The sequence below is a fragment of the Gorilla gorilla genome, chromosome 9, assembly GCF_029281585.2.
Source record: "Gorilla gorilla gorilla isolate KB3781 chromosome 9, NHGRI_mGorGor1-v2.1_pri, whole genome shotgun sequence".
Lineage (NCBI taxonomy): Eukaryota > Metazoa > Chordata > Mammalia > Primates > Hominidae > Gorilla > Gorilla gorilla.
In genome coordinates this window covers 27,938,607-27,964,209 of record NC_073233.2, presented here as the reverse complement: position 1 = coordinate 27,964,209, position 25,603 = coordinate 27,938,607, and the positions used below count along the sequence as shown (strand labels likewise).

The following is a 25,603-nucleotide window of genomic DNA, read 5'->3' as shown; positions in this document are numbered from 1 at the left end:
TATTTAAATTTTTTTAGCAGGACTGACTTAACTAGTCAGGTCTTTTTTTAAGTTGTGGAGTGAATGAGAATCCAAAAACCAACTTAATTCAGAGTAATGATGAATTTAAGAGCTGTGGGTATCACAAACCACTGAGATGTGATTTACCTGAAACTACAACCAAGCTTGAATTCTCAGCTCAGATATAATGTCATTTGAGCATTTATTCATTTTGTAAAACTTAGTAACTGCCAATTCTTAAAAATATGGTATTGGCTCAAGTGGAAACATTCACTGTTCTAAAATAACTTCTGAGCATACAAATAGATTTTCTTAAAGGTGTCTCCTTCATGTATATGAGAGGCAATGTAGTTTAGTAGAAAAAAGCATGAACAGGAATTAGGAGACTTGATTACCAATCCCAACACACTGTAAATCAACAAATTAGTTGACTGGAACTCCTTAATTCACACTTCTTCTGTAATATAGGGACAATACTTCTGACATGTACTATGATTATAACTTTATTAGTAACTAACTGGGATGCTTTATAAAGGATCAACTACTACATAAATCTGACACAAAGGTAATTTTGCTTTCAAAGCCAAGAAAAGCTTTAAACATTGCTGCTTCTAAATTGCAGGTTAAATTTTTTGTTTTTTTATTTTTTTATTTTTGCAAGAGAGACAAGAGTTCTCTTTAAAATTATTCTTTGATTGATTATGTTTTTGGTCCTTCCCCTCTTTGTCATACTTGGCTTCAGCCTGTTTAAGCTGAATGAATAGGCATTTAAGAAGGTTCAGCACTTTGAAATGTGTGTATAATGCGATTGGACTCTACATACATATTTTCATCAAAACATTTTACAGGGATCTCAGCACTAAGTATGCAGTAGATGGGACAAAAGTCACAACAGGCAACTTTATTTTAGAATTTGATCCATAAATCAACAAAATAAATAAAAGGAGCTGAGTCTCTATTATGTTAGTACACAAAATAAACAAAAAAATACATCAACATTTACCATGAGATCATTTAAATGTATTTGCAAATGATCTGATAAGGGAAACATGATTTACAATACAGGCAACTTCTTTTAACAACCATTGACTTAAATGCACGGCACTGTAGGTCACCTAGACTAGGTTAGCAAGAATGAGCAAAGTGGTAGGTCCAAAAGCCAACCTCCAAACACCGTCCTCAGGTGGAAACTTTGGCAATTATCTGTGGTTAAAAAAACAAAACAAACAAAAAAACCAAACTACCAATTCCTATCCTTAATCACGTTGGATGGTCATTTTGTCCATTCTTCTGCGTTGAGTCCATTGTAAATACTTCAATTATTTTGAAGACACTCAAAATCCACAGAACAACAGACTCTTCCATTCTGTACATCAAAGAAACATGTGTTAGCCAGTTGAGACATGGAATATAAATTAGCAGTCTGCAATTTTTATACTCAAAACAACTTTCAGCATTTTGAGACAAACTTCAAGAAGGCTATAAAAAATGACTAGAAAAAAATGCTACTAGAAAAAAATGCTAGGAAAAAAACTAGAGAAAGAGTAGAAAGAAAGGAAGGACTGACAGACCCTCCAGGGTACTGCTCACTGGGATTCTGCTAGCAGTTCAATTTCACGCATCACCTGCACTCAATCCCCGCTTGGGAGGCCTCCCTGGGATTTTGAACTTTTCACATGACCTGTTTGCTGTACTTACTCCAAGCGAGATTCTTTCCAAAAATAAATCCCTAAAAGATAGCAATTTGTCATTTAAGGAGCTATTTGAAAGTACCCCCAACAATCTGCAGGCAAGTCCAAGATAGGGTCCAGTAAGGTTTGCATAAAATCTCTCATGGTGACTATGAAGGGGATAGTGCATACTTAGGTATATAAATACTTATAAATTCATTAAAAATTTTATGTACTAATATAAATATACCTTTATAATTCCACATAATTATCAAATAAGTAACAGAGGTCTCCCTGTGTCCTGGTCATTTAGTTCTCTGGGACTGAAGGTACAGATGGGACCATGGACCTTTTTCTATATGAGGTCTGATAGTATCCTTTTTCTACTGGGGCTACATCTTAAGATGATACTTTCCCAGAAAAAAAAATCTACATTTATAACAGCTTAAAGAGGCAAGCTGGGAAGCTTCCACTGATGCTTGAAGCTGAGCCAGGGTTTGATGGGACCAAGTAGGCTCCTAGTTTTAACATGTTTAATCATGGGAATCTTAAACAGATGTTTTGGCAGAGATTTGACACTAACTAATGATTGTTCCAAATCAGCTACCACTCCGGCTCTTCATGAGCTTTGAAGGGAGAGAATGGTCAGTTTTTTAATCTTAATGACACATGAGGATGTCTCATGAAAACCCCTCCAAAAAGACAGGGAAATAATCACTGTTAATGAAATGCTGTAGCAAGAGCTGCAGGTCCCCACCTTAGGCACTCTGATAATCAAACGAAGCAAAACAACTTGAGAAGACTTTTTTCCCCTAACATTGACAGTTTAATAAAAGAACTTAGAAACTTTCCCAGGATGAAAGGAAGTTGACTGGTTTCCTTCCTCCCTCCCTCTTTCCCTCCCTCCCTTCCTTCTTTTCTTTCTACTTCCCTTCCTTGTTCTTTACCTTTCTTTCTTTTCTTTTTATTTAATATGCAGGTCAAAAGAGCCTAAATGGGTCATAATTAAGCCAAGAATCAGTTGTCAAAATTATGTAGTTCAAAGGCAGGAACAATTCTTTTATTTCATGCTCATCTGGAATTTGCCTTTTTACAAGGTGCAGTTATGATAATATTCATACATATTAAATTCCTATGAGAAGTAAATGTATGCCAGAGTTTCCACCATGTCCACTGAACCTGTGTATTCAGAAACATCAGGAGTGGACCTTCTGCAAATGTTCTCTGGCAATTGTTCAAGGCTTCAATATCCGCAGAACATCCAATTACCTTGCATTTACAGGTTGTGCAGGGAGATCCAGCCATCGTCCACACTGAGCCACTAAGCCTGGAAACACCATAGCTGTCCAGGCAAGTTTTTCTGATGTCATAGGTGATGTTATCAGCTAGGCAGGGGTCACTGACACAGCGGGGACAACATTCCCCTTCTAAGATAGCTGTATACTCACAGCTCAAGTTGGGGCAAGTGAGTGGCCAGCAATCTACCTCTCCTTCCTGTAGAGGAAAAGCAAAAAAATGTCTCATTATTGTTCCTATGCATAATTTTATTCCCAAAGCCATAGAAGTGGAAAGAGAGCACAGTAATTCTCATCACTGAATGTTTCTAGTTGACACCATTGAGGATAAAATACACTTCCTCCTTGAAGACCTACTACAGGTCTCACTTCTTTCAGAATGCTTTTGCTGACCATCTGTACTGCAGGACATAGAAAGAGCTAGGTGAGCTTCTTTGTGTGCCAAGCACAGCCTATAATTATTTTAACATGATACTTATATCATAATTAGTACAATTCCACATTAAGTTTGGAGCTTTCAGACTTTGGGCTTGTTACTTTCTCTCTGTCATGTTTAGCACAGTTTTGGTCAATAAAGGCTAATAAATAAATTATAAGGTACTGTCTAGTATATAAAGAGCAATTAATTTCTCTTAAGTTCAAAAGCAGAACCTGAATCACTGTAATATTTCAATCAAATTTAAAGTTAAGATTGGGCAATGTCAAGAGAACCATTTCAGAATGGTTTTGAATATAACATATGACCACTGAACTTTCTAGATTGCAGTTCAAATGGAGCTTTTGTGTGTCTCAACATCTGGCATCTGTGGCTTCATTGAGCTGCCCACAATAAAACTATTTCACTATGCATCCTCTTTCTCTGCTATCATGAATTATAATCTATGGCATAATACCTTATAATATATGGTAACTTGTTTAATTGTTCAGTCATCTTCATAAAACTATGGGCTTTGTGTAGGTATAGGCCATGTCTATCTTGCTCACTGTTACATCATACAAAGTCTGGCACATGAAAAGTCTTGAATATTTATTAAGTATGACCCACAGTATTCTCAAGTAATTCATAAGTTATGTGTTTAACAGCTTCAGTTTTCCTGCGAAATATTCATCTTAGGGGCTAGGATGGAAGAGGATATACTTTTGAAATTCTATCTATGAAAATTTCATGCATCAAATTAATACCAATTTTTCTGGATGCCTGATGATTAGCTTCTTGGAAAAGAAACGCAATTTGCCAGTCTCATAGGGAAACTAATTCTACAGTTGTATTGACTTTTTTGTCCTTGGGTGGGAGTTTTAAAAAAATGACTACAATTTTTATTTATCTGAGTCATGCTTCTCAGTCATAGGAGTGATTAAGAAAGACATATTCTGTTAAGATTATCTGCACATTCACCTGAAGATTTAAAAAAATCTGATGGAAATTTAGAGCATAATTTATCTGAATACTTGTTTTCATACAGTACCCATAAAAGGAGAATCATTCATGTCAGCAAATGTTAAATTACGGACACACAGCTAATAGTTTCCACTACCAATCAGCTCAGAATGTTCCATAGTTGTGACTTTACATATGGGACATCACATTCCATGACAATGTGTCCTAGAAGTCTTCCCATTGCTAGAAATCTTTATGATATAATTTGAAACTGAAAGAACCAGGTCAAGAAATTAAGCCTTTTCTCTGGACTTTCTCAAATCTAATTATACCATTAGTAGCCCTATATTAATATTTATAACAACCTTCATTTTTTTCTTTTTACACATGCAGTATCTGAAAAGATTTTTCAAGGTAGGAAGTATTAACAATAGTTACTACCATACGCTAAGTACCTTCTCTGAGCCAAGCACTGTATTTGTCCTTCTTACATATCTTGTAATCTTCATAACAGCCCATTCTTTCCCTCAGATGTACTCACATACCTGTGTCCACTTGAGGGACAGAATAGTCAGTAAAATGCTAGGACTTGCCCAAGGTAATCATTTTAAGCTAGCATGTGGGAGGACCACATTTAGATTCTAGGTCTCTATGATTAAATCTCTGATATTTCTACTATGTTTTGTTACCTCTTATATTGAAATCTTTAAGGGGCATGGCACAGAAATGAAAGATTTAGCTCTGTCAGGACTACAAGCACTAGTCAAGGTTTTGAAAGCTTCCTTTCTTGCAGAGATTTTTCTTGATCTTGATTTCTTTTTAGTAATAGCTGTAAACTGTCATTGTTTGGGTCAAATCTGTCCCATAAATATGTGCTTTTTACTTTGTACAGTATTTCAAATACAACCTCAATATCCTTAGGAAGAGAACATGACCCTTAGCCACAGGCCCCACAGAGCTCCCTGTATAGTATTATGAAAAATGGGGAACCAGGTCCCACAGACAACTGAATTTGTAACCTCTTTCAGAGTAAAGGCTCAACACCCTGTAAAGGAAGCCAACATACCAGACACCGACACTGCTGACAGCTATGGGTCCAATTGTCTCCACTTCGATACAGCTTGTGACCATTTTGGTCTAAACATTGACTTGTGACTCTGGTGTCACATTCTGGGCAACAGAATAGGTCAGCACTTGGATTCTGGCAATCACAAGCTGTCCGTCGGCAGAATATCTTGCCATCCTGTTTAGAAATGAAGTTAAGGAGGTTTCATCATTTAGGACATGATGGACAGCTACACTATGAGAAATGAACTTCTTGGACTTTTAGTCACCCCCTGGCCACCTCTCATTCTGTTCAAAACCGAAGCACACACACAAACACACCCTTTCTTTCCCTGATTTTGCTTGCAGAGCAGAAAAAATAAAAATAGGAACATTTTTAAGTTTAACAAAAAGTCAACATGTTTTTTGAAAATCTTTTTCAAAGAGGTTCTTAAAAATCGTATTTCTAAGTAAGAATTATAAGTAAGCAGCTAAAAATGCATATATGATCAATAAGTCATTTGAGTGGAAAATCATGCTCCTGTATTTCCATGCTACCACTTAACATATTCAAATACATTCATCTAACTCTATCCCTGTCCCAACTGTGAAAGGAAGTCTGATTATGCCCTTTATACAGAAGAATTAACTTAGACCCAGAGAGGCTAAACCACTTATGCAAGATGCCATAGTTAGGTAGTGGTTCTCCAAGCAGCACCACCAATTGTTATGGTCTCAAAATATTCTTCGGCAAGATCGCCTTAAAGTTGTGTACTACAGGGGGGTATAATCAGGTGCCTCTTTCCACCTTATGGCAGTTCCCCATATTGTAAGCACAGTACAATTTTTGAAGTATTATAGCTATAAAAAATTGAAAGTCAGCAGCACTTAAGCAGTAAGAGTAAACATTTTGTAGCATGTCTTTTTTTTTATGTCTGTTGCTTACAGTAATTTCTTAAACAATGTTCTTCATTGCTGAAAATTTAAGGTAAGACCTGTCATCACCATTCATGCTTATAACTAATTTGCTGAATATTTTTAAAAACCAAAGAGTCTCAGGGCTGCAAGTTACCTTAAAGAACATATAACCAAGCCTCCTGACCTACAGTCGAATCCTCTTTATAGCAGCCATATTCAAAAGTTGAAGTGCTTGAGGCTCTCAGTCTTGAATTCACCACTATGGAGAGAATTCAGTGTGCATCTCTGTACATGTTATAATGTAAAAAATCAGACTTCTCATTACTTCTATCCATTGACTCGAATCCATACCTTCAGTAATAACAGAACTCCAAACACTTTGTCATGTTTCAATTCTTCAGTTTTTAGAAGACAGCTCTTATGTATTCACTGAGATGTTTCATCTCTGGGTAAACACCTCTAACTTCTTGACCAGTCCCCATCATTTATAATCCTTTCACTGTCATAGTTGCCTTCTCTTTCAACAGTTTTAAGTATATCATCATCATCATCATCATCATCATCATCATCATATTCTACCATGCATTTAATACTTATCTTGTGTCATACATTGTGCAGAGGCATTTACATGCATGATCACATTTAATCCTGATAATTTGTGGAATACGAATGTATCTCTCTATTTCTCAAATGAGGTAGCTGAGAGAGAACTAACTAGAATTATTCAGCAATGGTCTTTGAAGAAAGAGTGAATTGAATTTAATGCTCACCTTGTTTTAAGTGTTGTAGTTTCTTTAATGCAGGCTTTTTTCAATAAAGTCATGTGCCACACAATGAAATTTTGGTCACTGACATACTACACATACAAAGGTGGTCCTATATAATTTTAATGAAGCTGAAAAATTCCTGTCACCTAGTGACATCGCAGCCATTATGTAATGCACTGTATTACTCATGCATGTGTTTGTAATGATGCCTGTATAAACAAGCCTACTGAGCTGCCAGTTGTATAAAAATATACACCTACAGTCATTTATAGTACATACTGCTTGATAATGACAATAAATGGCTAGGTTACTGGTTTATGTATTTAGTATACTATCTTTTGTAATCATTATTTTAGAATGTATTCTTCCTACTTATATAAAAAAAGAGATAACTAAAACAACCTCAGGCAAGTCCTCAGGAGGTATTCCAGAAGAAGGCATTGTTATCATAAGAGATGATAGCTCTGTGCGTGTTATTGTCCCTGAAGACCTTCAAGTGGGACAAGACATGGAGGAAAATATGGAGGTGAAAGACAGTGATATTGATAATCCTGACCCTGTGGAGACCTAGGTTAAGGTGTGTTTTTGTGTGCCAGTTTGAAAAAAATGTTTAATAAGTTTTAAAAAATTAGAAAAAGCTTATAGAATAAGAATATAAAGAAAGTATTTTGTACTGCTGTACAATGTGTTTGTGTTTTAAACTAAGTGTTATTACACAAGAGTCAAAAAGTTACAAAAATTAAAAAGTTTATAAAGTAAAAAAGTTACAATAAGCTAAGGTTAATTTATTGAAGAAAAAAATTCTTTTTCAAAATTTAGTGTAGCCTAAGTATACAAGGTTCATAAAGGTACAGAAGTGCACAGTAATATCCTAGGCCTTCACATGCACCCAACATTCACTCACTGACTCACCTACCATAACTGCTAGTCCCGTAAGCTCCATTCATGGTAAGTGTTCTATACAGGTATACCATTTTTTGTCTTTTATATGTATTGTTATTGTACCTTTTCTATGTTTGGATATACAAATACTCACCACTGTGTTACAATTGCCTACAATACTAAGTATAGTATCATGCTGTCCAGGTTTATAGCCTAGAAGCAATAGACTATACCAAGTAGCCTAGGTGTGTAGCAAGCTATTCCATCTAGGTTTGTTTAAATATACTCTATGATGTTGACACAGTGATGAAAAAGCCTAATGACTCATTTCTTAGAATGTATCCCTGTCATTAAGTGATGCATGACTGTATTTACTTCTTTGACTATGCCATAGTGTTGGCTAATATTGAGCTTAATGAAGACTAAAACCTCATTAAGCCCTATCTCATCTTGTGCAGTTGGCTGTTTAGGGGCAACAAGTATACAACTTGATGTTTATCTCTGTTGCATTTCATATTGTTAGATCTATTTCATCTCTTCTTCCTGTCACAATGCTTTGCAAAAGTTATTTCTGTCATTTACTGTAGCTCACCCTCCTTCACAGCTTAATGACATCTGAAAACTTGATGGACTTGCCCTCAGGGTCTTTATCTACTTTATCCACAACAACGCTGAATAATCAGACAGGACTTGCTGAGATGTTTTGTGTCAGCTAAAGTGGAAACCTTAAAAGCTTTATATTCTTTAAGGAGAATGGAAAGGAGACATGCGAGCTACATATATAACAACAGGTTGAAAAATGTATCATGTGCATTGGCTCTTTTACTATACAAATGACAAATCATAGTGTTCCAAAAATATCAAGAGATGAAAGATTATACACACACATATACATTTGCATGTGTATGCAAACATGTGTATGTAGAGAGAAAGCAAGAGACTCTATATTTTAGCAAGTGAATTGAATCAGAGAATCCAGCTAGTCAGGACAAGGAAGTGTCCTGATCCTAGGAATTTCCCAAAAATAGGCCTTTGGTTTACAGCTCATATACCATTATTTTAACTCAGTAATATATTTTGCTTGTGTCACCATGGCCCCAAATGACTCCCTGAAGACTTATTTTAACCAACAAAAACTAAGCAAAGTAATGATAGCTACAACATAAAACCATTTGATCAGCTCAGCTTCCAATGGCACACTATCACTCTTCCCAAGTGTAGAAGGATCATGCCTTAGGAACCAGCATGGCTGTGTCTGTGGCTGGCATCAAACAAAAGGATAAATTCTTTCAGAAAAAGTTGCTGCACAACAGGCTATGAGACTCAATAAGAATGTCAGTTTTCTTCCCATGTGCTGATTAAAAGAATGAATAAGAATAAATGGATAGCCTCCAGGGTTAGTGCAAAATAAACCAATTTCATATCTCATCAATTATGTGAAAATGCCAAATAGGCCCCTCTTAGCTTCTAACGTGTTTCAGAACAATGGCAATGTTCACTTTGCCTTTGAATTACAGGGTAACTGTCAAGAAAGTCATTTTTAATAATGAAAATGTCACAGGTGACTCCATTAATACAATGAGAATGCCATTATAAAACATCAGCTCACAGAGCACAATCACACTAGAAACTAAATTTGGGGAGAGTATGGAGCTCAATGATGATAAGTAATCCTCTTATCAGAGATCTTTGAGGCTCTTTCCAGAGCTTGATTTCTATCCCAACTTGGGTGGTTTGAACAATCCCTACTTATATGCCAAAGATGTATTTTTGCAATCTTCTGCCACAGAAGCTGTTTTGATGCAATTTTATACTGCAAGTTCAATGATAAGCAATTAATAATTATTCTAATATTTAAATTGCTTCTGAATTTTAAAAAGCAGGGAAATAAAGTTTCCTATCTGGTAAAAAATACATTTTTTCTTATGCCATAAAAATATTATAGGTTTTTTGCTATTAATTACAAATTTTAATATGGAATAGTCAGTATTTCAGTAATATTTCAGTATTTCAGTCAATATATCAGTAAATACTGATATATTTACTCCAGATTACATAATATCACTCATTTTTTTTCTGCCATAGAGTTTTGAAACTTTTAAATCAAGAAGGTGGACGTAGGTCAGATTATTTCTGTAAAACAGTAATATAAACTTTGGGTTGGAAAACTGATGCCCACGGTACAAATTCAACCTGATGCCTGTTTTTGTAAATGAAGTGTTATTGGAACACAAGTTCCCTTGTTCATTTACATTTTCTCTGTGGGTCTTTTTCACACTGCAATGGCAGAATTGAGTATTTGGGACAGAAGCTTTATGGTCTACAAAACATGAAATATTTACAACATGGCCCTTTAAAGAAAAAAACCTTGCTGATGCCTGATATAGACTATGAAATTAGGGTTGGTAATCTAGACGCGCCTATTCTACTTTCTCACACACAAATTGAGCTGGGATTTCCAATCTTTTTACAAAGTATTAATTTTGCCTTCAGGTCACAGCCCACAAACTGGTCTCTTAGTCCTAACACCTGGGGTAGAAACACATTTAGCAGTCATTTTATCCAGTTATCTCATTTTAATGAAGAGGAAACCAAGCCCAGAGAGGGAAATTCCTTTTCCATGTAGAAAACTAATAACAAAACAGAAACTTATCCCTAACCTGAACCTTCATAACAACGATTTTCCACTGTGATGCACCTTTTGTATCGTGAGGAGGCTAGGGGATAGGAAAAACTAATTTTAGATAAAGTGATATCAGAAGTATTCTTGGGGGAAAAGTTTTCAAAGTGGCAGTCCTCAAACCAGCAGCATTACCATCTCCTGGGAACTACTGAAAAATGCAAATTCTTGCACCCCACCCCAGATCTACTGAACCAGAAAATACTGAGGGTAGAGCCAGTGATCAAAGTTTCACAAGCCCTGCAGGTGATTCTGGTGCAAAGCTTCAAAATCATTGATGGAGAAACAACATCACCCAGTCAGATGGGGAGGTAGCATGGTGTAACCCCCTGCAAAATCCTGCAAGGTCAAAGCAGGGTTTTGAACACTACCACAGGGGAAAGAGTCAGGGAAATAGAAAGAGACGCCCTGTTCCTTTACAGGACCCCTAGAGTTTTGAGTGCCAAATGAAACCTACCAATAAGTTCCTCTTTCCAAGGAAAAGAAACACAATCTTACAGCTTGCACAGCTAACTCCAACCATCAAAACCATCACAGACAGGAAAATATTTATAATGCTGCTAGTTGGGTTCAAAGAGCAAGGCAAAGCATTTTTATGAGCAGTTTGCTGGAATTCAGAAAGTTTGCTTCTATCCTGGCCCCAGGCACAGACCAGACTCTTCCCTGGCTTCTTCCTGTGAGTAAGTCCTATTCTTAGGAAGGCAGAACCAGTATGCTGACCGCTCCTTGTAGATCAGATTCTTTCCTCCTTGCCAGAAAGAGATACATGAGTGCTTGAGTGTCCCTGGCATGACCATCTTCAGTTTCTGGGAATAGGTTTATATAAACCAGGTCAGATGGCCATGATTCCAGACAATCTCATGAATAAGGTCTTCTTCACTTTGCCTTTCCTTTCCACAGTAATTCATCCCTGACTTTATTATAACATGGAATACTGTTATACCATAAATACTGGCTATTTATGGTATCCCTTTCCCTACTCATCTCTAAACCCCAGAAAAACTCAAGAACTAACACTGCTCAAGTCTTTAGTATTACTTTGTTTTCACGATGAATGCTACTCACATTTTTTAACTGCAAGAAATCATAGAAACAATATCTGGCCTTCATAGTTTGCTCTCTTCCTCCCACTAGATTATCCAGTTACTACTCAAAATAGTATAGGTATAAGTGTACATGTAGGTATAGATGTAGTAGTATACAAGCCCAACTTGCAGACCCTGGTTCTTACTCTTATGTAATGGCACCTGAATCCTGTTCACCTGAGAAAATGGGCAGCTATGTCTCAAACATGCTACTCAGGAGCTTTTTTTTGCCCAGAGAATAGGGAAGACATTACCACAGACACTAAGTCTCTAGCATCATCAGTCATCAGGACCCATTTTTCACTTCTGCATTTTCTCCCATTAGATGTTACTTCTCTATCCCTCTTTCAGGTTTTCATCTTTACTCCTCTGAACCTTTACCTCAGCCTAAGTGATTTCTTTCTAGTTAGCTTCTATCTGCTCAGGTCATCCATCATGCTGTCAATCAGACCTTGATTGGGCCCTGCCAATTCCAAACATAAAATCTCTTACGATCATTTGCTGCACACAGGATGAAGTCTAAATCCCGTGGCCTGGCTCTGTCTTCAGCCTTAATCTCCTGGCTCATCAGTGACTATACCCTTCTTATCCTCTTTTTGTTCCTGACATTTTAAGCTCATCATTCACTTCATATTTCTAACACAACATATATTCTTACACTTCCTCATCTTTGTTCTTACAGTTCCCTCTTGTTTGGGATTCACCTTCCCCTACATCTCTACTTGATTAAATTCCTCATCCTTTAAGGGCCCCTTCAAAGATCACCTCCTCTGTGAAAGGCTTTCCATATTCGCTTCTGCATCTTCCCAGAGTAGAGCATTCAGTCATCCCTCAGTATCTCTGGGGGATTGGTTCAAGGACCTCTGCACAGATACTAGAATCTGCAGATATTCAAGTCCCTTATATAAAATGGCATAGTATTTGCATATAACTGCATAGTATTGCAAACCACCTATGCATATCCTCCCATATACTTTAAATCATCTCTAGATTACTAATAATACCTAATAGGGTAAAAAAGAAATATTTATATTATTAATTTAAATTTGCATTATCTTTGTTTTTTAAATACTTTTGATCTGGGGTTGGTTGAATCCAAGAATGTGGAACCAACAAATACAGAGGGCGGACTATGCTTCCCCTTTCTGTGTTCCCACAGCAAATCGTTCATAGCTCTACCATATATGACAAGTGGTTAGTTGTTTGTATATCCATTTTCATCTTTGTCTCCATGATCTGCAACATAAACACAACTACTCATACTAAAATACTACATTTCCTAGAAACAAATAAGCTGGGGACATCTCTACCTTCCCATGTAGCACAGGCAGAAAATAAAATAAAGATGTCTTCCTAAAGTCCTAGACAAATTTATGAATGGAAGAGCCACAGATGAGTATCTATGAAAAGACGCTGGGCTGTAACCAAGATTTATGGATCAATCCCAGAGAGACAACCATTTTTCATCTGGGTTCCTGTGGTCTAAATAATGCTGGAGGGACATAAGTTTTAAGCTGTGCAGCAATCTTTCTGTACCTAATTAACTAGGTGTCTAAAGATGCACAAAAACATTGTCACTGCCAAGGAAGTACATAGAATCTAAACAAAAGCCCAAATCCATTTATGCTAGCCTAGCTTCATCATTGAACTCTATTCATCTGTGGACATGTTTCAAGGCCTTTTTATCAATTACCATGAAACACTAACAGCTAAGCTGGTGTACTGACTCTCAAAGGGGAAAGTAGCCTTTTAAAAATTTTAACTCTACTTCCTTCAGCAGTAAGTCTTGACCTTTAGTTGGTTTGCGTAATTCTGCTGTTGCATAATTTGATGGCATTTAAATCTGAAACATCAAGGATATGATTGAAAAGATAGTACTTTATATCCCAACCTTGATTTTATTTCTTAGCTTCCAAGATGATGCCATTATAGTCACCCATTTGGATGTGTAAGTATTGGAGATATTTCTTATCAAATTGAAACAGAGCACTTTCAACTTCAAATAATAGAAACAAGGAGGGCCACAAACAGTTCATTTTATAATGGTGACTTACAGAATCTGATTTAGGATGCTTAATTCAGCTCCTAAACCAGGCTCTCTTCCCCCTCCACAACCTCTGGGAAACTGTGCTATAAATGGGCAATGAGTACATGTAGAACACAAACAAAAAAAAGATTTATGTACAGAAATCTGCCTGTACTTTATTCAGAAATTGCAGTGCTTTGCAGTGAAGGTGCATCGTATTAACAAAATTAGATTACAAGAATTGCTCATCCCCTGTGGAAATTTCAGACTAATTCTCATAAGACTTTGGAAACACTTCAGGATTCAAAACAGAAGAAATCAATTTAGGTTGCTTGGATTATTAATACAGTTAATTAAAGAAGCTCTGGGAAATTTTCAATGATTAGTAAGTTCCCTGCTTCATCATGGCTTAAATAAAACAAAAACTGAAAGAAGAATTTTACTCTCATACTAGTCAAGACTCCACTAATGTCCTTTGCCTATTCCAGGGACTGGGGACCTAGAAAGCCCAAAAAGGATGTGAGGATATGTAATGATCATCCTCAAAAGTTTAATAACACAATAGTTTCTTGAAATGACCTAGCAAAGAATTCACCCCCATTCTGCTGGCTGAATGGGAGACCTAATTACCATCCTCTTCCATAAGGAATTATGGAAATATTCTAACCCACAATGAGATTTGTCTTCTCTTAAAAAATTTTGCCCTTTGAGTCAGCACCATGTGGTTAAATATTATACTTAATAACTTCAAAACCCCTTGAAGGAATGTCTCACCAGTCACTTACATACAAGGAAGTACATGGAATCTAGTTGAAAGTCAAAAGTCTGAGTTGAAAGTCTGAGCTCAGTCAAGAAAGTCTGAGCTCAGTCAAGTTAGATTACCAGTTACCTAACTGGTTTTAAATATACCAGTAAATATCACTGTAGAGTGTTACAAGACATCTGACAAGATGGAAAAACTATGAACTTTGAGCCAAGCAAGTGGAGTTCAAGTCACAGCTTAGACATTTATATCTTTAACATTTAGGGCAAGTTACTTTATCCCATGGAAATTCAGTTTCATTGTCTTTCAAAGTAGTGCTGTAAGAAGTAAACATGATGCAGCTTTTTTGAATTATAGGGTAGCTGAAATATAGCAGGTGCTCCAATAAGGGAAAACAAACCTAGATTGGAGTGTGGGAAACTAGGTTTATGTGAAAGGGGGAAAAATAGGTGTCGGGGGTAATGATCTAGCACTTGATAATGTGGCCCTCCTAACTAGGTGGCCCCAGGTCTGTGGATGTGTGGCAGATGAAGGCAAGTGGATGAACTGGATAATTTCTTAAGGCTCATTTCAGCTCTGTTTCAGCAGACTGGGAATTTATCAGGAGACTTGGCTAAGAGGCTGCTAAGCAAGTAATTTATCTTGGTTCCCATGCCCATAAAGCTCAAGATTAAATAGTCCCATCCCAACAGACATAGACATACCAGGCAAGAGCTACAGTAGAGCAATAACAAAGGAAAATAAATAGGCAAGATCAATAAAAGAAGAAATAAAGCACAAAGGGATCAAACAGTTTAATAGACCCATTTTGCAAAGCATAAAGCAAAACCAAATGATGACAGAATTTTATTTTCATAAGCATTAAGCTCACTTTCAAACAACTTAATATAAGGAATGGCCCAGCACTGAGAATAACAAGGAAGACATCGATTTCAAAGAGGCCTCATACTATCATTATCATTTGTTCAAAATGAAAATCCACCTGTCTCAGCACTGGATGCAAGTCTGTTGGCCTTGCTTTTCTAGATGATGTCATAAAGTGAGCAAGTTCATGCAGGTGGTTATTTTAGGCAAAGAGTAGTTTTAATCAGCAAGTTTGTATAAGCGTGGGATGAGAGCTCATTAAAACTCTCACCCAACCAACCTTAAAGGCACTGTAGGCTTTCAGTGGGAGGACTATCATTGGCTTTTCTACCCTGCTTCTCCTTCCCTGCAGTTCCTTCTCAATCTCATACCTCACTTTCCACTAAGAACACAATCAATTCAAAGCAGGTTTCCCTACCCCTTAGCATCATCATTAGCTGTAATGTAGATAAGAACAGGAGAAGCCTGTTCAGGAACTACAGTCAACAGCAAGAGGGAGAGAGGTGGGGAGGCAGAAAAGTGAGGGAAGAAGAGAAAGAACAGTTTCAATTTCTGCTGCACCACATCAGCCTCACCTTGCAGGAGCAGACAGAACACCTGTCTTCTTTCAAGGTCCACACCTGGCCATTGTGCTTCAGCCCCCCTTCATGAGGACAGTCACCAGAGCAGGAGGGCCCAGAGGGACAGAGACAGTCAAAGCCCCCTGCCAGGTTGATGCAGGCAGAATCGTTCCAACAGGTGTGAGTTCTTAAGGCACATTCATCAATGTCTGCAATATAGGAAGCACAGAAGCTTAGAATCTAGCCAAGGGAACTTAGAGAACAAACAACCATAATTTACAGTAGCATTAACTAACATCATTGACCATTTACCTTGTGCTAGGTACTGCCAAGCTGTTCACATGTATTATCTCATTTACACTGCAAGTCAGTTCTGCTCTGTGTGGGAGATCTGTCCTTATTCCTATTCTGCAAATAATGAAGCTGAGGTTCATAACTTAAATAACATGACCACTGTCATAGAGCTAGTAAGTGGCTGATCTGAGACCCAAATCTACAGCTAGCTCCCAGACTCTAATTACTAAAATATCCAGTAGCAGTTAGCAAGTTCTTTTAGGATATTCTTAAGAACGATTTCATCCAGAGGCCATAAACACTGTTAATTCATTAACAGTATGCATACACCACCATGGAGATCTGAGTCTTTTAGAAAAGATGTGAATATATTAGCCACTGAGTAGGAACAAGTGGGCAATTTGGGCAACCTTGAGACAATCAGATTGCTCCTAGATCCTACCACCAAAGTTGAAGGAAGTGGGAACAATTCTTGATAGGTGCCTTTTATAGTCAAAGTCTTACTCTCCTTATGGCCAGCAGAATATTTGCCCGTGCATAAAAAATAATAGCTATATGGATGGATGCTGATGAAAGACATAAATATATTGTCCTGCTCTTTATTGACAGCCAAGAATGGAATAAAAACATAAATCCAGTTGGCCGATTCTTACATTTAAAGCTTGAGCGACCTTAACAACATCTCAAACACAAACCTGTCCAACCCTGGCTTAAGTCCTTCCCCAAAAGGCAATCCATTACCTTGCAAAATACCTGACTCCACCTTTGGATAACTCTTTTGAAAATGTCTCCCTTAAATTGAGATGAAATATACTACCGAGTAACTTCTACTCATTTGTAGAAGTACTGATACTTAGTGTCTGAGGCCATTGAATAAGTGTCTACTAGTCTACTTGGTTTTGGTTTACCTGCTATGCACAAGTTTCTTTGCACATGGTGCAATACAAAGCAGATGACATTAAGAAATTCTAATAATATTTCTAGAAGTTACTTTTTTCCAAGATCTAATTTTTGGCTTTGTCTTACCGATTTTAGCTTTAGTCAAGACATTTCATTAGTGAACAATGATTTCTCCTTTGAAAATTATAGAAAACATCCCAAATTATGATGTCTGTATGGCAAGTCACTAAAATCAAGCCTCACTATATCTCCTCACTGTTACTAGTCATGCCCATCCCATTCTCAGTGTATTTCTATTTGAACATATGGTGCTCCTTTCATATAGCCTCTCTTATCTCTTCAATCTTCTTTCAATTCTCTTATTCTTCTCAACTAAAAGGAGTTTTAAATGTGGGAGTCTGGTGACCAATGTTTGAAACCAAGCTCTTACTTTTTAGTTGAGTGCTTACCATGTATTAGTCATTTTACATGTAACAGTTATATATTCTTTGACATGTTACTTTGTTTTTCTCTCATTTATCTTCTATATACACTATACCCACCCAATGTATGGTCTTCCAAAAATTTTAAACCCAGCATAGCATATAAATGTCATCTAATACTGCAATTGTTATCTCTTGTCCCCTCCCTTTTCATTCAAAAGCAGTGAATACAAAATTTCAGTTAAATAGAAGGAATAAATTCAAGAAGCTCTATTGTCAAACATGATGACTGTAGTTAATAACAAGGTATTGTATTCTTGAAAATTGAGAATATTTTTGTCACAAAAAAGTAAGTGTATAAGGTAATATATATATATATTATGTAGCTTGATTATTTAGCCATTCCAGAATGTATTCCTATTTCAAAACATCATGTTGTACACCATAAATATATATAAAATGTATTTGTCAGCTGATTTTTTTAAAAAAGCAATGGGAGATCCACAAAGAGGCCATATTGTTTCCTATGAAACAACTGTGTCTTAGAACATGCTTTCTTTTATTATGAGAGTACTCTCTCTCTTTCTCTACTTTTTCTTGTCCTATAGGGAATGAGGTGAGGTATCAATCAATTAATTGATAAGCACTTTCCTTCCTGTACTACTTTCACTCCTACGCAGTCTTAAAAATTCAGGTTAAGCCTCACCAGCTCTTATATGGCAAGACAGTCACTACAGATTTTTTGCTTTCTCTGTACCTTATACACAATTCTATCCTGCATTCCTCTCTCAGGAGTTACATGTTTAATTTGTCTACCTCCAGAGACAGTGAGCTCATTGAGGGCAGACACTAAATTTTATTTTTCTTTCTCTTCCCAGTGCCGAGTATAACAGAATACTATATGGATATTCAATGTATTTATTCCATTTAACTTTCTTAGGAAATCCACAGACTGTGACTATTATAATGCCTACTTTGCCAAAACTCGGTCTCTAGAGTGTTTAACAAGCATAAGGCATAATCACAACCCTGCCCTTCAGGGAACACATTTTGTTCTTGAGTTCTCATCTGTGAAGGCCCTTGGGTCTAATTTAAAGTAGAAAAAATACAGCAAATTAGCAACCACATTGAAGAAGGGGCAATGCCCTGCCCCTTCCCCAGGAAAAAACTTTGATTTTCTGTCAAATGCTTGAGAACAAGGGCAGAGGAAGCATTAACAAATGGCTCCAGAAATTGTCTGGAAGTATAATTTCAACCCATCCACCACCAGTGGCTACAAAAGGGTTGGTAATTTATGGCTTTCTCTAAAAAATATCTACATTGACAACTAATGCCCAGCTATATTATGCTTTTAAAATATTTGGTTATTTTGCATTTACAAAGTTGCAAATATATTGGTAGTGATTTTCTCTCATAAATTAAGAAGGCTGAGCATAAAGATAAACATACCTATTGTGCACAATAAAAGCAGGGCGCAAAACCAGGATTTGCTTTCACTTCTCCAGAATGAAAAGATTTCACAGTTGAATATAGGACCATATTGCCTACAGAGTTCCATGTAATTGCTTTACTTATGACACAGAAATCTAATTCTGCTTCCATGCAATTTAGCAGATTTATGGAAAGCCAGATGTTAGCAATTATGGAAACCAACATTATTCATATTCTTAGTAATACAGACCTGTTTGCTCTGCACAAAGCCAACTTAATCTATTATACATATCCCAAGGCAGCCAACGGGAAGAGGCACCCTATTTACATATTGCAACTGTTGTTCTCTGCTGAGCAAACACAAAGTTATTCACCCGTGAGACTTACCCAAATCATCAGACAGGCCTCCCAATGACAAACAGGCAATGAAAGAAAAATTAGACGAAGTATTTGAGTATTTCGTACTCAAATCTATTATCATTAGAATGTACTTGGTTTTCTTATTGTAAATAATGGCTGGCTGTGATCTCTCTGTGTTTCTTCTTATAAATTCATTATTTAAATGCTTCATGCTCGAATGAAATTTTTTTTCAATAAAATTCCGTGGCTAAGCTTGCATTAGAACTAATTTTCTTGCATTAACATTTTCACAATTTCTGAAAGCTGTTATTACTGTACTCAGTTTTGCTCTTTAAAACAATCTAGTTGTGCCAAGTCAATCTGCTTTCATCTTTGATGTGAGGTTTTTAGGTTACTTGGGCATGTAAGAAAATATAATTCAGAGATGTTTATAACAGCAGCAATCAAACCAATCCCAACCTAGCTGCAAACAATTTTCCTACCCTTCAAGCCAAATGGCTCTGCAGAAGTTTTAATAGCATAACCACTGTATTAGTACTTGCCTCAGGAGCTAATACTTCTACAGGTTGATTTCAGAAATCCAAGGAAGCATTTTACCAACAGTTTGGTAACAGGTCAAAGGAGTGAACTTTTTCATTACTCCATATTCCTCTTTCTTGAATAACTTTGACAGCACATCTAGTCTTATTTTCAAACTCAAAACAGGTGATGTGTCAGAAAACAAAAGTTTACCCATGGTTTGAATATACAGCTGTGTGTGTGTGTGTTCCTACCTAGAAATCATTGAGTGGCTCAGAAAAGAGAACAGAGCTTGGGGGTTTATTAATGACAGACAGACTAGAGCACAGATCCCTCTCCAATAGCTAAAGCAGTATTGCTTTTTTTACAGTGGCAGAGAGAAAATTATGGGGGAAAATGTACACACTACACATTATCAAAATAAGTAAAATAAGTGGCAAATCTGAAGTCTGATGTAACTTGCAAAATAAAAGGCTAATGAAACTTTAACCTGCACAATAAATTTCAAATCCAGGCTAAGCGGTGGCAGCCATGCTCTATCATGTGCTGGCCATACCACACTTGGATATTGTGTTCCCTTTAGCACACAGACTATGAAGAATGAGGTTGACACAGTTAGAACACATCAGAAGAGATCCATTAGCGTGATGAGGGGCTCAAACTCATCTCACTTTGGCAAAACACAGGATGTTCAGCCTGAAAAGACAAAGACTAAAGAAAGAGATAAGTTAGCAATAGCTTCATCTATTTGAGATGCTGCTATGTATCTTTTAGGAAGAATTTTCAATACCCCTTTAGCATTAACTCTTCACTCACTGTTCCAGCCCCAACCTTTCCTGAGTCAGGAAGAAACCCTTTCCTATGGTGTTCCCTTGTTTGGTGTATAATTTTCTTACTCTGCAATGAATCTTCCCCTTTCTTTTAATTAAGGAGACTCTCTTTTGACAAAGGAAAAATATAACACTGTTTTGGCTCACTATTTCCTTGATCCAGATTTTATTTCCTAGTATCTACAATTAGCAACTATCCCCATTTACTCATTTTCATTCTCTCCTGAATGTGTGCAAGCTTCCGTGGGACCCTCTTCTCGAAGGCTAAATCTTGAAGTCTCTCACAACCACTAGTTTGCAAAATCATCACCCTTGCTTAAAAAGTATTATAACAAATATTGTTATTGATTATTTCAGTCTAAGAGCTTTCTCTGTGACTCTTCTGGAATATAATGTTGCCCTCTTCATCCTATTATCTCTTCATGATTTAGTCACTAGTACTCATCAATGAATAAATGAATTCCCTGCATATTTATTTAACATCTACTCTATGCCAGATACACTGCTAAGTGCTGGAGATAAAATGGGCAAAGAAGCCAGATATGGCCCTGTAAGTATTGACTTTATAGTTGTCTCTCATTTAAAAAAATTATTTGTATATCCTAAGGTTCCACGTCTGGTCCTTGTTTCTCTTTCTCCTTAGTGGAAGAAGTATAGCATACCAATTGAAAGCTTAACCTTTGTAATCCAGAAACCGTGGATACCAGTTTGCCTGGCACTGAGGGAGTTCCTGAGATAGCTGACTTTCAGTGCTAAAACTGAGAAAGTTCCAGCCACACAGGGACAAGTGAGTCAACTCTGTCCCAGTCCATCCCTGAAATTTATTAATTGTATGACTCTAAAAATTTACTTAACATCTCTGAGTCTTGGTCCCATTATGTAGAAAAATGTAGATAAAAATATACTCCATAGAATCATTTGGGTAAATATATAACGATATGCTTGCCATGTAATAATTGCTCAAAAATGATTAGTCACTATTATTGTTGGTCTTGTTCCTATTGTTTCTATAATTTTTCTCTCATACATTTAATCTCATTTAATGAATTTCACTCTCCCATCTCTTCAGGACAGATACTCAAATATACTCAAATCTGCACCACCACTCCTGATCTCTTATGATGCAGCCAGCCCACACATTCATCGATTTGCCAAGGATTTCCACGTGAATTCTGATTCTCACATGACTTCACATGGTTTTGATTAGTACATTGGCTAGCCATACCCAGAAATGTTAACATTAAAAGCTTTCTCTGAGCCTTAATCTGATGTTAAGTGAAACATGTTGAAAAACATAATTTTCTTACACCCCATGAACTTGCTTTGGTCACTAATTATATTTTATTTATAGGATGTACAAATTTAGGTGTTTTACTGTAGACGAAGAACAGTTTCTTCTAAATTAATCAAGTTGGTTTACTTTCTGCTATGAACAAGTCATACTTCTTTAACCAGTGATTAAATCTGCTTAAAATCAATACAGTTCTGACCAGCAGAGAGAATAAATAAAAAATCCATAAATATCGAAATACTTGCTGTTTAAACAGAGTTTTACTGCACAGAGGCTACAGTATTGATGTCAACAACCCACGATTTATATGTTTTTACATATCTGCTTATGAGTAGGAGGGTGGTTTGTATTATTGCTGCAGTCTACTAAATGACTAATACCCAGCTATACACATTGTATTGTTATAGCCATTATATTGTTTAATGTCTTTAACAAAATGTCATCCTTTGCTGAAAAGAATTACTTTCCCTGTATTTTAATTTTATGCTGCCTATGTCGGCTTTATATTTTCTTGTATGCTTAGCTGTAAGCATTCTATCTTTTCTATCTTCCTTACCCATTCACATTTGTAAGATTCTGGTCTTATCTTTATGTCTCTCATAGCAGCTTTTACAGTGTCTTTCACCTAATAAGAAATGCATAAACATTTGTTAAGTTTAGATTTGGTGGAGCTGTGGTTGAAAAAGAACCCTTGCTTTTGGATGGCCCCAGGCTTCTCTTTGGTAAAATTTAGGAGCTATATAAAATGTTTTCTAAGCTCTTGTCCATTTCCAATTTGATATGATTACTTTTCACCTCTGTAAGGCTGAGCTTGTAATTCAAGTGTTAGAATATGAGTGGTGACAGAATAAGAGCAGGTTAGAGGTGAAGGAAAGAACTAGCTTTGGGATAACAAATGCATTTCTTAGAATTAAACAGTTCTCTTGGACATTCCATAATTATTGAAACATTTCTGCTCTCCCTTAATGAGTATTTACAAGCAAGTGCCAATGAGAGGAAGCAACAAAGGAAGAAGTATGTTTTTCCTGTCTGCACTGAAGCCTTGGCAATGTAATCCTCGGTGACAAATACACATGGGGAATCCAGCCAAGGTGAAAACCAAAACTAACTCTCTATTTTGACAGATCATTCTCTCAAGCAAGTGGTCAGATGAGGAATTATTTCTTCTCTCTTCTGTGCCAAGGAAAGGTCTTAGGCACAGGGAGGTTACAAAGTAATTTCATTCACTACAAGAAGCATTCTGCAATTTACACAGAAGTCAAAGGTCTAAAAACATTGTCAATACAGCAATTCTCAAACCAGGTCTTAATGTAAACAAAGGAGGGTCAGATTACAGGAGCTAAGAATTCCAGGTCCTTTCATGCATATTATTTATTATTTCCTTTCACTGCCCTGTGTATTGTAGTTCCAAACTTCTAAGGGGAAGTCAAGGCTTGTCCAAAAACTATGCCCTACTAGGGGAGTTAAGACATTGATCAAGGACAGTAATTTGAACCACCATTCCAAGAAGGGCAGCATCTGCAGAGAAGAAAAACAAGCTAATTAATGAAGCTTTATTTGATCTCATGGTGTCTTTTCTTGGAAGATTTTATCCCTTTGAATCTTGATCCTCTCTTCATATTTCTTCTATAAAATGCTAAACAAACAACTGGTTCGGTAAAATAGCTCTGGGGCTGCCCCCTAATTTGAAAGGAAGATTCTCTGAAAAGGTCTGTCTGTAAGGCTGTTCTGGGGACAAGGGAAAAGGAAGCACAGAGTAGGAGACTTGAGTTCACTGCTCTAGACTTTGGAGGATCAAATTCTCTTTATTTTAAATTTGTCTTTTTTTCTGTGTTTCTTACCCTAAGGGAGGTAAAATCATATAAGCCAAAACTAAGTTGGTTTCCAAGGAAAACCAAAGTAGGTCACTAACAAAGATCCTATCCATGACTGAACACTAGTCAGACTCCTCTGAGCAGACTCTCTGATAAATGATTTTGTCTACTCCATTCACCAACCCTCATTAAAAGACTCAAACAAACACTAACTTTTTTTTATCATTATTATACTTTAAGTTTTAGGGTACATGTGCACAATGTGCAGGTTAGTTACATATGTATACATGTGCCATGCTGGTGTGCTGTACCCATTAACTCGTCATTTAGCATTAGGTATATCTCCTAATGCTATCCCTCCCCCCTCCCCCCACCCCACAACAGTCCCCAGAGAGTGATGTTCCCCTTCCTGTGTCCATGTGATCTCATTGTTCAATTCCCACCTATGAGTGAGAATATGCAGTGTTTGGTTTTTTGTTCTTGCGATAGTTTACTGAGAATGATGATTTCCAATTTCATCCATGTCCCTACAAAGGACATGAACTCATCATTTTTTATGGCTGCATAGTATTCCATGGTGTATATGTGCCACATTTTCTTAATCCAGTCTATCATTGTGGGACATTTGGGTTGGTTCCAAGTCTTTGCTATTGTGAATAGTGCCGCAATAAACATACGTGTGCAAGTGTCTTTATAGCAGCATGATTTATAGTCCTTTGGGTATATACCCAGTAATGGGATGGCTGGGTCAAATGGTATTTCTAGTTCTAGATCCCTGAGGAATCACCACACTGACTTCCACAATGGTTGAACTAGTTTACAGTCCCACCAACAGTGTAAAAGTGTTCCTATTTCTCCACATCCTTTCCAGCACCTGTTGTTTGCTGACTTTTTAATGATTGCCATTCTAACTGGTGTGAGATGGTATCTCATTGTGGTTTTGATTTGCATTTCTCTGATGGCCAGTGATGGTGAGCATTTTTTCATGTGTTTTTTGGCTGCATAAATGTCTTCTTTTGAGAAGTGTCTGTTCATGTCCTTACAGCCAATATCATACTGAATGGGCAAAAACTGGAAGCATTCCCTTTGAAAACTGGCACAAGACAGGGATGCCCTCTCTCACCATTCCTATTCAACATAGTGTTGGAAATTCTGGCCAAGGCAATTAGGCAGGAGAAGGAAATAAAGGGTATTCAATTAGGAAAAGAGGAAGTCAAATTGTCCCTGTTTGCAGATGACATGATTGTATATGTAGAAAACCCCATCATCTCAGCCCAAAATCTCCTTAAGCTGATAAGCAACTTCAGCAAAGTCTCAGGATACAAAATCAATGTGCAAAAATCACAAGCATTCTTATACACTAATAACAGACAGAGAGCCAAATCATGAGTGAACTCCCATTCACAATTGCTTCAAAGAGAATAAAATACCTAGGAATCCAACTTACAAGGGACGTGAAGGACCTCTTCAAGGAGAAATACAAACCACTCCTCCATGAAATAAAAGAGGATAAAAACAACATTCCATGCTCATGGGTAGGAAGAATCAATATCGTGAAAATGGCCATACTGCCCAAGGTAATGTATAGATTCAGTGCCATCCCCATCAAGCTACCAATGACTTTCTTCACAGAATTGGAAAAAACTACTTTAAAGTTCATATGGAACCAAAAAAGAGCCTGCATTGCCAAGACAATCCTAAGCCAAAAGAACAAAGCTGGAGGCATCACACTACCTAACTTCAAACTATACTACAAGGCTACAGTAACCAAAACAGCATGGTACTGGTACCAAAACAGAGATATAGATCA

The 25,603-nt window shown here is 36.9% G+C and overlaps 1 protein-coding gene across 2 annotated transcripts in view; it reads right to left on the bottom strand.

Moving 5' to 3' along the window:
- Positions 1-886: 886 nt before the first annotated feature.
- The window catches only part of NELL1 (neural EGFL like 1), a 914,558-nt gene continuing 889,841 nt past the window's right edge, over positions 887-25,603 (bottom strand). For both annotated transcript variants that reach the window (XM_019037681.4, XM_019037682.4), the window contains 4 exons: positions 15,948-16,141; positions 5,410-5,586; positions 2,940-3,164; positions 887-1,366 (listed from right to left, as the gene is read on the bottom strand). In XM_019037681.4, coding sequence (XP_018893226.3) covers positions 1,316-1,366; positions 2,940-3,164; positions 5,410-5,586; positions 15,948-16,141 — 647 coding nt within the window. In that variant the 3' untranslated portion in view covers positions 887-1,315. The remainder of the gene's footprint in view (positions 1,367-2,939; positions 3,165-5,409; positions 5,587-15,947; positions 16,142-25,603) is intronic.